This window comes from Netta rufina (assembly GCF_964035555.1).
Source record: "Netta rufina genome assembly, chromosome: 14".
NCBI lineage: Eukaryota > Metazoa > Chordata > Aves > Anseriformes > Anatidae > Netta > Netta rufina.
Window position 1 is genome coordinate 9443306 of NC_140137.1, and position 16750 is coordinate 9460055.

General features: G+C 46.2%; 1 protein-coding gene across 1 annotated transcript in view; it reads left to right on the top strand.

The window, feature by feature from the left end:
* Positions 1–16547, top strand: part of PSD2 (pleckstrin and Sec7 domain containing 2) — a gene marked incomplete at both ends in the record, with an annotated part of 47154 nt that extends 30607 nt beyond the window's left edge. Inside the window, 6 exons of the mRNA XM_084295442.1 lie at positions 408–598; positions 1780–1850; positions 10505–10662; positions 12293–12437; positions 13459–13602; positions 16341–16547. Coding sequence (XP_084151568.1) covers positions 408–598; positions 1780–1850; positions 10505–10662; positions 12293–12437; positions 13459–13602; positions 16341–16547 — 916 coding nt within the window. The remainder of the gene's footprint in view (positions 1–407; positions 599–1779; positions 1851–10504; positions 10663–12292; positions 12438–13458; positions 13603–16340) is intronic.
* Positions 16548–16750: the final 203 nt, after the last annotated feature.

Genomic DNA, 16750 nt, shown 5'->3' on the forward strand with positions numbered 1-16750 from the left:
AAGGTTGAGAATCCCTTGTGATACCTGGCTCTCAGCCAAAGACCACTTTAAATTTCTGAATGTGATGCACAGGGTTGGGGACTTTCTCTGTGGAATGAATGTAGTCCTCAGCAGTGCTGTGTCTGAAGATCCCTGGTGTTCAGACAAGCACCTAACCCTTCCTTGCTTTCAGTGACCTTACACTGAGGCCACTGGGACAGTTAACCTGCCACCCATGCTCCTTTCTGCTGTATGTAGATCACCACCATTGGCACACTTGGTGTGTTACAGTCTCTGGGTCTCGTTTCCTTTTCTTTCTTGACTAGTCTTGTGAAAAATAACTCCTTTTTAAACCAAAACAAATAGGGCACACTGTGACCCCACCCACTTGTCCTCCACTCAATCTCTTCTTTGAATTTGTTTCCAAGTGATGAGGACGAGTTGAGGAAATCACTCTCGGAGCTGGTAGACGACAAATTTGGAGCCAGTGCAAAGAAAGTGACAAGGATTGTTGACAGCAGCAACCCCTTCCTGGACATCCCCCAAGCGCTGAATGCAGTCACCTACAAGCACGGTGTCCTCACGCGCAAAACCCATGCAGACATGGATGGGAAGAGAAGTACGTGTTAATGGGACAGAAGATGTGCCCCAGGAAGTAAAAAGCCCTGCCCAAGCCTTCTCCCTGGCTCTCCTGCTGGAGTGGCATTTCCTCACTGTACCCCAGGAAACACAAAAGAGAACCCCCCCCAGATCCATGAGCACCAGCACACAGGGAAAGGAGGGTTTTTTGAGACATTCGCAGATATGGATGGTTTCAGGAGACCTCAGTCTTCTGTTATCACTGGCAAAGAACCTAACAGTGCCTGTCCCACACAGATAGACCTGGTCTTCCATTGTGTTCATGGGCATAACCCTGACTCCTACGTTATGAGCAATAGGTCAAGGCTAGTTGCACGGGAATTGTCCACCTGAACACTGACCTTGGGGACAGTCTGGTCGTCAAAGCTTTGGCCCTGTCAATATTCTGCCATGTGCAGGGTGCTGGTGAACAGGTTGTCTCACAGCTCTGCTGTCAGTATATGGTATTACACAAAAGTCAAATGGAAATACATTTGGGAACTGTTAATGAGCAGTGCTTAATGAAACCTTGGATGACCTCTTTTGCTAATTGATATTGATGGCCCAGTCACTGCAGCCAATTAAAAGTCTTGAGTAGAGAAGATTACCACCAAAGGCCTCCTGCTTCCAGCACTTTCTTAATAGCCCATGCCTTGGAGGACCAGCTCTCTTGTGGTGGTGTAGACAGGCTCCCCTCACCTCCCACCCCTCTCCAGCTTCCAGCAAGCTCTCTTTCCCCAGGTCCATCAAGACGGTGGGTGGTAATGCTCCCCCCTCAGTGGAACTGAAGCTTCCATAGCCAGGGTATGTCTGACGAATTCATCCAAACCAGAGGAGTTCAGGGAATGTCTCTGTTCCTCAAGCATTTAGTTCACAGAATACAAACCCATGTCTGGAGGAACAGAGAGACTTCCTGTATGTGTCCACTGGTAGGTCTGTACCTGCTCGTCTCTGGTTTTGACCTGTTTGTGTTCTCATGGGGAGGCTGCATCTCCCATTTCTGTCAACTGACATGTCCCTGATGACAAGCCACTCATAAGCAGTAGCTTGGAGGTGTGTGAGGTCCGGGCATCAGTACATGCCTATGGTGGGTCAGGAAAGGGTTGGTTTTGCCAGAAATGTGAAGGTCAAGTACTAACGACAGAAGCAGGTGTGTATAATTAGTTGTTCTTCCTTTTTTAGCTCCCAGAGGAAGAAGAGGTTGGAAGAAATTTTATGCTGTGCTTAAAGGGACCATCCTTTATTTACAAAAGGTAACTGTGGTGGACTGTCCCATTTGCTGTTTCATGCTGTGTCCAAAGCAGTCCTGCTGTCCTAAGTAGGAAACCCATACATGCATGCAGAGGAGAATCACTGTCCTAGTGCATGTGTGGATGTATACAGAGCTCCTCCAGAGACCAGTATACAGAGCTGGAGATTGCCATTATTGATGATGGTGTTCATGCTAAGGGCACAGTCTCAAAAGAAGGTCACACAGGAAGAAATATGAAAGAGGAAATGTAGAGGCAAGACTTCTGCAGAAGTGTAAGCAAGAAGTATAAACAAATAAGGGATACTGGGGAGCATGACTGAACAGATATGGAGAAGGTGAATTAGGATGTTGGTGGGACATGCCTTAGGAAGTGGAGGGGGCAGACCATCAGACCAGTCTTGTCCTGGCTATTGTTTTATTAGTTGGCATAGATCTGAGCATGAGTACCTCCTGTGAGGCTGGTATGGAATTCCCCATGCTTAAAGGTCTTTGTCTCCTTTCAACCTTGCCAATTTGGGTCCTTCCATGGGATCCCAAGAGACGTTTTCTGCCTCTCTTCATCTCCGTTCCATAGCTTTCTCCAGCTCCCCTGTTCCACAGCCATCTTTGAGTCAACATGAGTATAAATCCCAGGTTCCCATGGGATGCAAAGTTACCATGGAAGACCTTACATGCATGCTATGGCATTCACCTCTCTGCCTTTGAAAACCCTTGGATGCTAGGAAGATTTCCATGGATAGTCTTTTCTGTGGAAATATTAAGGAGCCTGAATAGGACATCACTTGAATGTTAGTAAGAGTCAACCAGGGGTGCCAAATGTCTACTCATCATGAAGCAGCATAACCCACTGAACTAGGTCTGAACTACTTTAGTAGCACATGCTGTTCAGTAACCCATTGAACTCACCTTGCTGAAACAGCATTCCCTATGGGTAGATGTTCCTATGTATTGCAGTATTATCTCCAAAGCAATGAGAGTAAACAAACTTTGGATTATATAAGAAAGGCAGAAAGATCCTCAGGGCAGTATGGAATTATGACTCATTGTTCCTAGCACAACCCAACGATTCTCATGTTGTGCCAGATCCTATGGCACAGGTCACAAAGCTAACAGAAATCTGGTAGCAGCTAATTGTAATTTACCATGTGGATTGCTCTTAGTCAAGTGGTATTTTAACAGCCTCGCTACTCTTTCCTGCAGCTGAGGGAAGCTGCAGTGTACAGGAGAGCCCAGATCATCTCTAGCACTCTTAAGTCTGGCCATCATGAAATCACTGGTCACTGACACTCTTTTTGCATCCCAGCTTCTTTTCTCAACACAAATCTCCATGTGGAGCTCAATGAAGAGGTCCCCATGCTGACCATGGATGATGCATGAAGATTTAACTAGCACCTTTTTTTGGGTCGTTTTTTTCTGTGGAAAAAAAAAAAAAAAAAGAAAAGAAAAGAAGTTCATCAAAATCACAGGAAGCAGTTAGATTTAAATGAGTTTTTCACCAAGCACTTTTAGGTCTAGGTATGAGTCTGTTGAGGGGGATATATTTGGAATGAAATACACATTCGGGATAGAATTTTCTTGCCATGCTGGACCAACATCCACTTTACTGAAGGTTTTCCTGACTGCTTTGACAGTGTTAGAAGGAGCAGTGAGACCAAGACAGAGTTTCATTGCTGCTGAAGAGGGTGGGGGGGTTGGGCTTTGGCATTGTTATACAAGGCTAGCTACAGTATCTGTCCTGGCTGTTTTATTAACATAGGTTGTTATGCTAGTATTAGGAGCTTAGAATTTAAAAACAGAGTGGGGATGAGATTGGCAGAGACAAATAGCTGTTAGAAAATCAGTGTTCTTATCTAGATGACCTTCAGGAGAAAATGGTTAAAAGACTGAGTGCTTTCTTTACCAGGAAGGACTAAAGAAGCAACACACCTAAAAACACTATGTTATAAAGGTGTCTGAAAAATAACAGCCATTACTGATGTGTCAGTCATGCAGGAGGTACGGGAGTTGCTGAGGGTGCCTCAAGGAAATAGGAACGTAAGAACATAACATTGTCCATTAAGAACAACAAAAAATAACCTGAGAAACATTTGGGCCAAAGATTTGGGTAAAGAGTGGTTTCTTAGTTATGAGTCCCTGACAGACTGTATATGGTCCTCCTCAAAGTACTCCTTCGGCTGGATTAGGCTGTAGACAAAATATTGATTGGGCTTTGCAGATACAGGACAAATGGCTGAGGTCACAAAAAAAAAAAAAAAAAAGAAAAAAAGAAAAAGAAAAAGAAAAAGAAAAAAAAGAAAAAGAAAAAGAAAAAAAAGGTTGCCACTTTCAAGCATTCCCAGTATTCACAACAGAAAGTGGGTAAACAGCCTTATTCTTAGTGCAATTTCTTGCCTATGGGATGGTTTGCAGAGCTAAAAAGTTGCACAGTACAGGAAGAAAGCCGTGTGCAAGGCTCCCAAGCTCTCAGCAGAAGATGCCTGCACGTAAATATAAGATAGAACCTGGCTTGAGTACAAGTCACTGGGAAGAGATTTTTGTACACGAAGATAGAGGAGAAAGTACCTGCTTCCAGACACACCTGACACCATGGAGTACAGGTTCAGCCTCATCCATTTTTCTCTCAGATCAAACCAAGGATCTGGTCTTTAACAGGAAAATTTCAGAAAGCAATGCAGATAAGTCCAGGGGAGCAAGTTGACTGGAAATGAGAGACAGAGAAAAAGGGGGAGGGAGAGAAGGAGGGAGGGAGGGTCTGGGGAGACAGATGAAGGAATGGCCAGATGCAAAGAGAGGTAAGAATAGGATAAGACGGGCAGAAAAGTGGGTGGGTGTGTGGTTGACTGGCTGGATGAGAAGAAAGCAGTCTGGTAGAAGCAATTCAGGCAGCATCCATAAACTCACTGATGTAAAGATGTCACATATCATTGACTTGCCAGTGTTAATTTCTGGATTAGCATGTTCTAGCACAGTCTGCTGAAGCAATTGCTTGATCCCCTAAAGGGATGCAGCACAGTCTTGACGAAGAAATGCATGCTTGGGAGCCGGGCACACCTCTCCTGCGCTCTAATCCACACTGATCACTGATTCACTCCATGGCCTTTGGCAACTTACTTCACCTCTGTGAAATGGGGATAATAACCCTTAATCATCACACATAGAGGGGTGTTGAGAGGAATGATGGAGGGCTATAAAGCACAAGATGCTTTTGTATGGAAGTAGTGGAAAGGGTGCAGGTCTCAGCATTTCCCCCAAGGCTGCCCTTCCAGCCCCCACCCATGGAAGAGTTCCAGCACTGCCCTGAGCCAGGGACATGTCCTGTGAAGGCAGGCTTTACCATAGCAGTGCTACTTGGAGTGCCACCTTAATGGCCAGACTGAAGAGAAGTGGTTTGTTTTCCTCATTGAATATTTTTTTAGGCTAGTGGGTATGAGCTGAAGAAAATGAGGAAAAACCCCTCACAAGCTGCAGCATGACAAATCTCTGTAGCTCCATGCCTATATTCATAGAGTCATAGGATCATTTGATTTGATTGGACAAGAGCTCTAAGATCATAAAGTCCAAACACTGCCAAGTCTACCACTAAACCATGTCCCTAAGTACCACATCTGCATGTCTTTGGAATGCTTCCAGGGATGGTGACTCAACTACTTCCCTGGGCGGCCTGTTCCACAACCCTTTCAGTGAAAATGATTTTCCTAATATCCAACCTAAACCTCCTCTGGCCAACTTCAGGCCATTTCCTCTTTTCTGTCACTTATTGCTTGGGAGAAGAGACTGACGCCCCCACTCTGCTACAACCTCCTTCGAAGTAGTTGTAGAGAATGATAAGGTCTCCCCTGAGCCCCCTTTTCTCTAGGATAAACAACCCCCTTTTTGGACGCACTCCAGCAGCTCAATGTCCTCCTTGTAGTGAGGGGCCCAAAACTGAACACAGTATTTGAGGTGTGGCCTCACCAGAGCTGAGCACGGAGTCATTTCCTTAGTCCTGATGGCCACTTTATTTCTGACACAAGCCAGGATGCTCTTTGCTTTCTTGGCCGCCCAAGTACACTTCTGGCTTACATTCAGCCAGCTATCGACCAATATTCCCAGGTCCCTTTCTGCTGGGCAGCTTTCCAGCCACTCTTCCCCAGCCTGCACTGTTGCATGGGGTGGTTTTGCCCCAAGTGCAGGACCCAGCACTTGGTCTTGTTGAACTTCATACAGTTGGCCTCAATGCATCAGTCCAGCCTATGCAGCCTATCCCTTTGCAGAGCCTTCCTACCCTCAAGCAGCTCAACATTACCTCCCAATTTGGTGTCATCTGCAAACGTACAGAGGGTGCACTCAATCCCCTTGTCATTGATAAAGATGTTGAAGAGAACACTGAGCCCTGGAGAACACCTCTGCTGACCAGCCTCCATCTGGATTTAACTATGCCACCTGGCCATTTTTTTACCCAGTGAAGGGTACACCTGTCCAAGCCATGAGCAGCGAGTTTCTCCAGAAGAGTGCTGTGAAAAATACTCGTTTCATTGCTGTCTGGAGGAGAGGACAGCAGAATCAATGTGCTGGACTCTCACCCCATCCAGGTGTCATACAAAAGCAGGCACAAGAGAAAGAGATTTTTTCTTGAAAAGCAAAGCAAAACAAAACAAAACAACAACAACAACAAACTTTGAGCTGAAGAGCTCGTATTAGTTGTGGCCACTCCACCCCTTGCACATTGGAGTGGACAGTAGCAGAGAGCTGCCTCAGAAGACTAAACCAAAGACATCATGGAGCACTGTCATGGCAGAAAGGAAGCCCAGTCAAGGGGGTGGTGGTACATGTTTGAGCAGATCCTTTGCTTAGGCAGAAGAGACAGATAAATGGGGACTCTGTCATCAACATTAAACGAAAAGTAAATTAAATGAATTTGGAGGGATGCCAAAACACAGCATCCACACATGGCCTCAGTTCCTGCAGAAAACATCCCCAAAACGTACCCTTGAAATGGCTGATACCCTTCAGCCAGAGAAGAAATAAAAAAATAAACACCATCATCATTCAAGGGCTGGGGGCTTTGGGTAACTGAAGCAACGTAGCACATCATACCTTGCCCATTTCCCAGTGACAAGTGTTTATGTGAACAATGTAGGACATAAAAGGCAAAAATTCACCAATGCTGTGATACCAAATTTGCCAGCAAATATATAGCAGCGTAGCACCACAACTGGAAAAAGGTGAGACTAATATTAGCATATGATAGCACGTAGAAAACATTGCCTGCATTTCCTCTAGATATGGCAAGACACTATTAATGCTTTAGTATAAATCATTTTTCTTTGAGATTTAAGACAGAATCCCTTCACTGAAAACATCTACATGTATGTTACTATTATGCCTTTGGATATGTTTCTTCCCCAGCAGCTTAAGCACGTGCTTAAACTTCCACTAAAGCTCAGAAAGGTATTGAGGCAAAACATAGAGAAGATGCTGTAGGCTGTGAAGCAAAGCTGGCATGCTTTGCTGAAAGGCAAGGAATTATTCTCCAAGGGAAGGCTACACACCAGTATAAGTGCTGGGCACTGTGAAGGCTCCCATTCCATGTGTGTCGCATTATAGAATTACTAAGGTTGGAAAAGACCTCCAAGATCATTTGGCCCAACTGTCCCCCTACAGCCAATATCATCCACTAAACCATGTGCCTAAGCACCATGATAAAGCATCATGTAACTTTAGAGCCATTTGTGGAGGCTTCACACAAAGATTTCCCTGCCTCAGCAGCAGTACATATAGAGTCATAGAACTGTAGAATGGTTTGGGTTGAAAGTCATAGAATCATAGAATGGTTTGGGTTGGAAGGGAACCCAAAGATCATCTAGTTCAACCCCCCCCGTCATGGGCAGGGACACCTCCCACTAGATTAGGTTGCTCAAAGCCCCATCCAATCTGGCCTTGAATACTTCTAGGGATGGGGCATTCACAACCTCTCTGGGCAACCTGTTCCAGTGCCTCACCACCCTCTGAGTGCAAAATTTCTTCCTTATATTTAATCTAAATCTATGCTGTTTCAGTTTAAAACCATTAAGCCTTGTCCTGTCACTATATTCCCTGACAAAGAGTCCCTCCCCAGGTTTTCTGTGGGCGCCCTTTGGGTACTGGAGGTCTCCTGTTAGGTATCCTTGGAGCCTTCTCTTCTCCAGGCTGAACAACCCCAACTCCCTCAGCCTGTCTTCATGCCTCCTGCAGCACAGGCATTAAAATGAGCTTCCTGGCACAGCTGGTACATGCAGAAGTGATCCTGCAGTACCATGTGCTCCTGCAAACCTGGCCACCAGAAAAGGGGCACAAGGCAGAGAGAACCTGCTTGATTCAACCTTACCCTGATTGACTGGGCCCAGGTTTAAAAAAAATAAATAAATCTGGGTTTTCCTACATCTACATTAAGTCCTGTAAGCCTGATATCAGCAGAGACAGTAAATGATGGTACCATTCAACATGAAGATCTGCATTTGTCAAACCAGTTTTCATCTGTGGAAGTTTCTTGTCGCATGCCATTAAGCCTAACTATTCGCACCGTATTTTTAGAAAGCCTACATGTATCTTGAAATAAGGGATCATGGGTTTCCTGGTCATTTTATTCAGATCCCAAGAGATCCTTTGGAAAAACATCCAGAATTGGATGTGCGTCTACAATATAGGAGGCTTGAGCAGCAAAGTCTTCCTCAAACACGTATTTGCTGCCAGGTGGAGTAACATATCAGTAATATACATGTATTCATATGTCAAAGCATTCGGTTTTCTTTCTTAAAAGGCTCACAGTGCATCCCTCTGGCTACTGAAACACACAGTGTGACTCCTGCAGACATCTCCGCTGCGCATAGACGTTTAGCTATGGTTTGAATTTCTGAGGAGCTCCAAACCACTTAACCGTGCAGGAGAGCACTGCAGAAAGGTTGTGTATACTGCCATGCAATGCACCCATACTGAACACAGGGTGCCTGCAGCACCCACCTCTTCTTGTGCTGGAAAGCCAGGGCTTTTCTTTGTGGTTCACATTCAAAAGGCAGTTGCATGTGACAGGATCCCATGCCAGACATTTCTGGAACCTGGGCCTGGGGCCCCATGACATTTCTTTGCACAAAGCCAAGCATCACATACAGTGCAGCAGTCACTCTCCTGGTTGGGATGATCGTTTTAGAAAAGAAGAGAAAGAAAGACTTCAGAAGCCTATTTCCCATCAAGAGCAGGGCTCTGGATGAGCCACATCCATGGGCTGGGTTATGCTGGACCTTTGTGCTCTGGGAGGCAGCACAGGGGAGACTTTTGTGACCTGACACCAGAGAACAACCAGAAGACTGTAGCCTGTAACAAAACATAAGACAGACTTAGTCCTGTAGGTTTGCACAGTAATCAGCAGGAATGGCAGGCCCTTGCAGGGATACCCTGGCCTGACCTGGCCTCTGACACGGTCATTTCACAGCAGCTGAAGATGCCATCAGACAGTGTTACTACCCAAAAAGGCAATTCTTTCCACCAGTCCTGGTCTCCACCAGGTTGCAGCACAACCACACAGCTCCATCACAGGGCTGCACCAGCATGTGTCTCCATGTGACTAGGCAGGGCCCTGCAACACAGCACCTGCAGTTTCTCACCAACCAGAGGCAGGCACTTGGGGGGCAGGTTGATGGTTTGTTTTAGCCAGGGACAGGTTTTTTCACATCCATCCATCCATCCATCCATCCATCCATCCATCCATCCATCCATCCATCCATCATCTCACCCCCCAGCTGGACAAGCTGTTGAGTTGATGAGAGGGTAGGGAGGGAGGGTATTGCTCTAAGTGTCCATCAGCTCAGTTTCTGGGAAAGCAAATGGTATTTGGGATTGACTTGATTGGGATTGAAAATGGGATTGACTGAACTCTTTATTTTTCCTAAAAAGTGCTATGCCCAGATTTTTGGAATACCATGTTTGTATTTTCTGTTTATAATATTTATTTATATAGTTATTTCTATACTCCCTAGTTTTGTGAAATTATCCTTCAATGAAGAAAGTGCATCAGGAATACAGGAAATACTGCTGCAATTTGCAAGTGTCTGACTAACGAATTACATGAAAGACCATTCCAAAGACTCACACATACTAAGGAGATACCAAGCATGATTCAGGTGGACCATACACAGTGGCTAGTGTCCAGAAAACCCCACACCTGCACAGAGGTGTATTGGCTCTAGGAATAGTTGTTCCAGGGCTGCCAAAGACAGTCAAAACCCCTCACCACGTGGAGTGATGCAGCTGCAGGATGGGAATTCATTTGCTGATACCTGCCAACATCCAGAGTCTGCATCTCAGCATGAGCTGTGCACTGTGGGTGAAGCTCTGCAGAAACCTAGCCATCTTGTGTCATCCCCCAAAAGCCTCAGGCGTGTGCCGTGTTAGAGAGAACTATTGATAATTATGTTTAAAACTTTCATCTCCTTCTTCACATCTTCACAGTGAATTTAATGATGGAAGAAGTTGCCAGATGTTAATTATTATCATTATCAACTCCTAGCATTTACTGTACAAAGCAGTGCTTTTCTTGGTCTCAGTAATCTGTGATTACAGCACAGAGAAAAAGGCAGGTTCATTAAAGTAGCCCGCAAATGTTAGCATAGTCATTATCCAATTAACGTTCCTTCTTCACAGGATGAATATAAACCTGACAAAGACCTCTCTGAAGTGGATCTGAAAAATGCCATCCGTGTGCACCACGCCTTAGCCACAAAAGCCTCTGACTACAGCAAGAAGTCCAATGTGCTCAAACTGAAGACAGCTGACTGGAGAGTCTTTCTCTTCCAAGCCCCGTAAGTACCAGCTCTCCCTGCAGGGCCTGGACCAGCAGCCTGACTTCCAGCCACAAACAGAGCCTCTTCTGCCCAGCCAGACCAGCACACACATCAGGGACAACTCTGGGGGAAAAAAGACTTCTGAGGAGGAAGGTGCTAAGCAGGAGAGATTAGGGTGAGGTCTGTCAGACTGTGCAAGGGACTTCATCTGGGGGCCACAGTTCCCACTTGCCATGCTTGGCAACTGTGTGCCAGTCCTGGAGCCTTTCTCGTCTGTCACCAAGTAGGGCTGAGCAGGATGAGATGGGAGGTGAAGGTCTGAGGAGGAAGGTGGCTTCTCTTTTCATTCCCGTCATGCATTAACACCTGAAGCACTGCAGTCCTTCACAGACTACCTTTGCCCTAAAGCCTGCTTCCACAGTTGCTCTGGCAAAATCCTGTAGACTTCAGCTAAGGTTGTGCTGCCAAAGGACTAAAGGGAAGCTGGCAAAGCAGAATGGTTCCAAAGCATGGTTTGACTTGCATTGTAGGAGAAGATCTCTGGGGCTGGACTTATAAATGTGTTTGCCTGACAGACTATGGAGTTCCCATTCCCCTTCAAAAGCAGGATGGGAACATTTGGATACACTCATACTTAACTGTACAACTGTTATAAAATTTGTTTAGAGAGTTTAAAAATTACATCCCAGTGCTAACTGCCTTTTGTGGGGTGGCCACATAGAACTGACCTTGCCAAAATTTGTGCAAGCAGCTGGGATTGCAGTAGCCAACCAGCCCAAAACACATCACTGTGCCACTAAATAATGTCCCACTATCTCCAGTTTGTGCGTGTCCTCTCTGCAGGCTCTCCCCTTACTAACTTCTGTTGTCAGTCTGCAGAAAAAAATCTACATGTATATGGTGCTTTGAACTAAGGAGCTGACAGTTCCTCTCATCAGCCTTTGATGGGTAAGGTGACTAAAGCTCATTAAAGAGCTCACCAGCCAGACCATATCTTCTTCTTTCCTTAGTCCATTGCAGAGGAAAATCGCTTTGCTAGAAAGTGTCAAGTGTGATCGAGCCATCTCCTGTTCAATGTTTTCTTTGTCACCTGCTGTGAGAAATGATTTTGTCTTGAAGTTGGGATGGGTACTAACATCAGGCTAAATCTTGGCATCTGAATTTCTGCAGTGAAAACCTTCTTGCAGGGAAATCCCACCTGAGCAGTGCTCAGATCTGATTAGGGACCCCGGGCAGAGTTCCATGAACATCTGAAGAGTTCATCCTTGTCCATGGAGCCCCATGGACAAGGATGTGTCTCCCACTCCCCAAAGAGTATGGTACTCTTGGCACTTGCCACCTTGCTACCTCTCATCTTCAGGGATTACCTCAGATCTTCAGGGACTACAACTGGAGGTATTAAGGAAGGCAGAATTCCCAGGGCTTCATGTAGGCAGACAACAGGCCTGAAATCATTGGAACAATGTAGAGGAGCCAGTTAGCCAATGTTTTCCTTCTCACTACTCAGGATGGCACAGAAATGGCTTCAAAGAAAAGCCACCAATAGCCCTCGGGAAAGCAGGTGGCTCCAGGGCTGTCTTGAGCTGGCTGGTCCTGGGTTAGGAACCTTTGTAGACACTCCTATCTCTCCTCCCATCCTCTGTAACAGAAGTAAAGAAGAAATGCTGTCCTGGATCCTGCGAATCAACCTCGTTGCTGCCATTTTCTCTGCCCCAGCCTTTCCAGCTGCAATCTGCTCAATGAAGAAGTTCTGCCGCCCACTCCTGCCTTCATCCATGACCAAGTTGTGCCAGGTAAAGTGTGACAGAAGGAGCAATGGAGGGGTGCCCGGTGCTCAGCCAACCCATCAGCATGCAGCTCACACTGAGCTCATCTGCAGCTCCCCCAGCTCTGCCTAGCAGACACATTAAGGTGCTCAAGGCTGCACCCGCTCAAGTGCACACTGTGTAAGGGCAGGAGTAGGGGTGTAGAGTGGGAGATTTGGACAGACCACAGCAAACTCTGGTGTCTGCATGATGCTTCTATTGCAATGAATATAAAGCAACCCTATGTACACACACACACCTCAATGGGTGTTGATTCTGTCTTATTGCTTTTTTTTTTTTTAATGACATGGCACCCAGAGGTGACACCTTATTTTTTTTTTTTAGTCTGGAAAGCTGCAGAGCCTCAGAGGAGAAGGTTTACTGGAAGCAGGGAATGCAGTGCACCAAAGCATGGCTGCCTAAGGCTCTGTTAGCAAAGAGCAATAGGTAGCTGCCATCTGAAAAAGCCACTCGTGTTTGCAGTGTCTAGGGAATGCCAAACATGACTTATCACCTCCAGACAATGGGGACATTCTGCCACTGGCCCTCAGCAAAGGGGAAGGGAGAGGACAGCCTGAGCCTGAAATGATTAGAACGGAGATACAGCTCTATCTGCTGAGCAGATGTCAGAGCCCAGACAGGGAGGATACTTTATCTCCAGAGAGAGCAGATGCACAAGCTCTTGAGACACAGCTAGTTCTGCCTGGCTATTAAAAGATGCAGAGGTTTTGTGTTCATGATGCTATAAAAGCCCAGGTGCCAGAGAAATCCAATCCTGGCACTTGTGATGCATGAGTTTTGATCTTCCTCAAATACCTGTGTTTCAGCTGCTCCTTATCAGATGAATTTTCAAATGTGCTGCACACCTTTGGCCCCAGCACAGGGTACGCACCCCTTTCCCGTAGCAAGGCTTACGTCCTTGCATAGACAAATCCCATGTCAACAGGCTGGCGGTGCACTTGGGTGTTACACTCCTACGTTTTAATACCTGACACAATTCTCTCGGCAGGAGGAACAGCTGAGATCTCATGAAAATAAAATGAAGCAGATTGCAGACGAATTAGCAGAGCATAAATCACATCCTGTAGAGAAGAGCCTCAAGTCGAAAGAGGCTGAGGAGTACAGGCTCAAAGAACATTACCTAATTTTTGAGGTAAAGGAACTTTCATTTTTTCTGTGATAAATGATATCTTGGCTGATTGAGGAGAATTGAGAACTGCAGAGTGGATGCTGTAAGCCTGGGAGTAGGGGAGGGGAGGGGAGGAGAGGGGAGGGGAGGGGAGGGGAGGGGAGGGGAGGGGAGGGAAGGGAAGGGAAGGGAAGGGAAGGGAAGGGAAGGGAAGGGAAGGGAAGGGAAGGGAAGGGAAGGGAAGGGAAGGGAAGGGAAGGGAAGGGAAGGGAAGGGAAGGGAAGGGAAGGGAAGGGAAGGGAAGGGAAGGGAAGGGAAGGGAAGGGAAGGGAAGGGAAGGGAAGGGAAGGGAAGGGAAGGGAAGGGAAGGGAAGGGAAGGGAAGGGAAGGGAAGGGAAGGGAAGGGAAGGGAAGGGAAGGGAAGGGAAGGGCTTACATGCTAGATGTGTGTTATGTGGCAGTGATAAGCCTCACTGTTTTCCATTGAATCTATAAAAAGAAATGACATTTCCTCCCCTCTGTGATTTCTAACACAAGGCTTGGAAAAGTGATGAGAGAAATAAAATCTTCCTTTACTGTTCTGGAACTTGAAATTTCCTCAGGTCCCAAATAAGGAAGGGATTCTGTTCTCAGTGCACATCAGCCTTTTCCAGAAACATTCAGAAAAAGCTAAAGGAAACCGTGGGAGTATTAATCTTGTTTTGCTGTAACTGTTACTGTAAATAGAGCCAAAACCAGCATTGCAGGTGCTTGCAGACTTTTTGAGGATGCACGTAGCTAAGTTTAAATGCTCTGCAAAGTCTCAGTAGCATTTAATTGAAGAAATGGGATATTTTGTTCCAGAGAAAGTTGAGCACAAGGCAGAAATCCTGCCACAGAGGTGGCAATGGGGTGGGACTGCTGGAGGGTCTGTTCCTGCTTTCAGCAGGAGCTTAGATTATTCCCAGTTTTAGCCTGGGCTGAGTGTGGTATTTTCTTGCCATCCCTGGAAACGGATGGAAATCTCCCATCTCCCACAATCCAGGGCTCCACCACCCGCTTAGGGAAAGAACACCATGTAATGTCCAGCCTGAATCACCAGAGCCATAGTTTGTGGCTGCTGGTTCCCTTGTGTTTGTGCCAACCTTTCAAATAGTTGCATGCTGCTGCCTCCTGTTTTCCAGACATTTTGTTTTTGGTATCTGCAGAGGAGTAGTCTCCATCCAAGCTTTTTCTCTAGGCTCCCTTTTCAGTCTGCAAGAAGAAGCTGGCAGTTCCAGAGCATGACTCATCTAATCTATTTTATGAGATATACTCTAGAAATGCTTGTTTCTCTGTGCTGACAAAGAAGTGAGTATAGGCTTCCTCTGAGATGTTAGAGAAAAGGACTGGGGTTTTACATAAGTCCATAAAAAGAGGTCCCATCTAGTCTTGAAATGATGCCAGGCAGAGAAGAGATTGCCTCCATTTTTTTTTTGCTGTCCTCTGTGAAGAGCAATGGGGGCACAGCTTAATGGTCACAGTGAATTACTGGATGAAAACAATGCAAGCAGAAATATTTATATCGACCGAGAGGAACTTTCCATGTGCTAAACAGGGACATCCTCACAGCGTTGTTCTCAGACAGGCAGGCAGGAGTGTGGGCACTCTGAATGTCTTAAGTCAGGAAGAAGCAGATCTGCACTTTGGCCACAATAACCCCATGCAACACTATAGGCTTGGGGCAGGGTGCCCAGAAGACTGTAAAGAGGAAAGGGACCTGGAACTGTTGATCAATGCTTGGCTGAACACGAGCCGGCAGTGTGTTCAGGTGGCCTAGAAGGCCAGCAGCACCCTGGCCTGTATTAGAAATAGTGTAGCCAGCAGGAGCAGGGAGTTGGTTGTCCTGTACTCTTCTCTGGTGAGGCTGCACCTCAAGTTCTGTGTTCAGTTTTGGGCCCCTCACTATAGGAAGGACATTGAGGCCCATCGAGGCATCTGGGGCGTGTCCAGAGAGGGCAACAAAACTGGTGAGGGGTCTGGAACACAAGTCTTATGGGGAGCAGCTGAAGGAGCTGGGGTTGTTTAGTCTGGAGGAGAGAAGGCTCAGGGCAGATCTCACTGCACTCTACAACTTCCTCAAGGGAGGTTGTGGTGAGGAGACGGTGAGCCTCTCTCTCAAATAACTAAGGATAGGACTCAAGGAAGTGGCCACAAGTTGCACCTGGGGAGATTTAGATTAGAATTCAGGAAAAGCTTTTTCTCTCAGAGTGGTCAGGTGCTGGAATGGCATGCCCAGGGAGGTGGTCGAGTGGTCAAGTGGTCGAGGCAGTCCCTGGTGGTGTTCAAGAAGCACCTGGACAAGGTGCTACAAGATATGATTTAGCAGCTTAGTGGGCAGCATTGGTGATAGGAGGACGATTGGACTAGATGATCTTGTAGGTCCTTTCCAAACTTGTATTTCTATGATTCTATGATTCTATTCTATGTTGGTCTTTTGTTGCCTCCAGTACCCACCTTAAACAATCAGAGTGGCAGTCAAGACCTGTAAAAGCAAGAGTCTTGCACAACCATCCGCTTTTTCCTCAACCCTTTGAACTGCAAGTTAATAAGTCTTTGAAGGCTTTGGTTAGATCAGACATTGTGCTGTCATTAAATAGCTTTTGCAGAGTGTGAACAGTGGGATCCTGATAATATAGTATGTGTTTTCCTGCAGTAGCAGATGGCATCGCCTCTGCTTTCCACACATGCCGTGGCCTGTCCCTGTTCCCAAGCTTTTTTCTCTGTTTTGTCTTTCCCTGCAGAAGAGCCGCTACGAGACATACATCAATCTGCTGTGCATGAAAATAAAAGTTGGGACAGATGACCTAGAGAGAATTGAAACCAGTTTCTTTAAGGTGGAAGCTGATGACATTGCTTTGCGGAAGACACATTCAAGCCCTTCCTTGAGCCAAGGGCATGTGTCTGTCACCTGTAAGGTGGAAAAGGACATAATAGAGCAGAACACTTAACAAGGAACGTGTGCATGGGTGAAATGAACTGGTGATGCTTTGCGCTCCTGGACTAGATCAATGAGCACAATTTTACCTAGGAAATTATACAAACAAAACCGTAGACGTGTATGACACGGTGACTGCTCTAGTGAAAGAAGTCAAAGAAGCTTTAGTTGACACTCCTTGGCAATGCTCTGGCATTTCAGCATCATGGACACTCC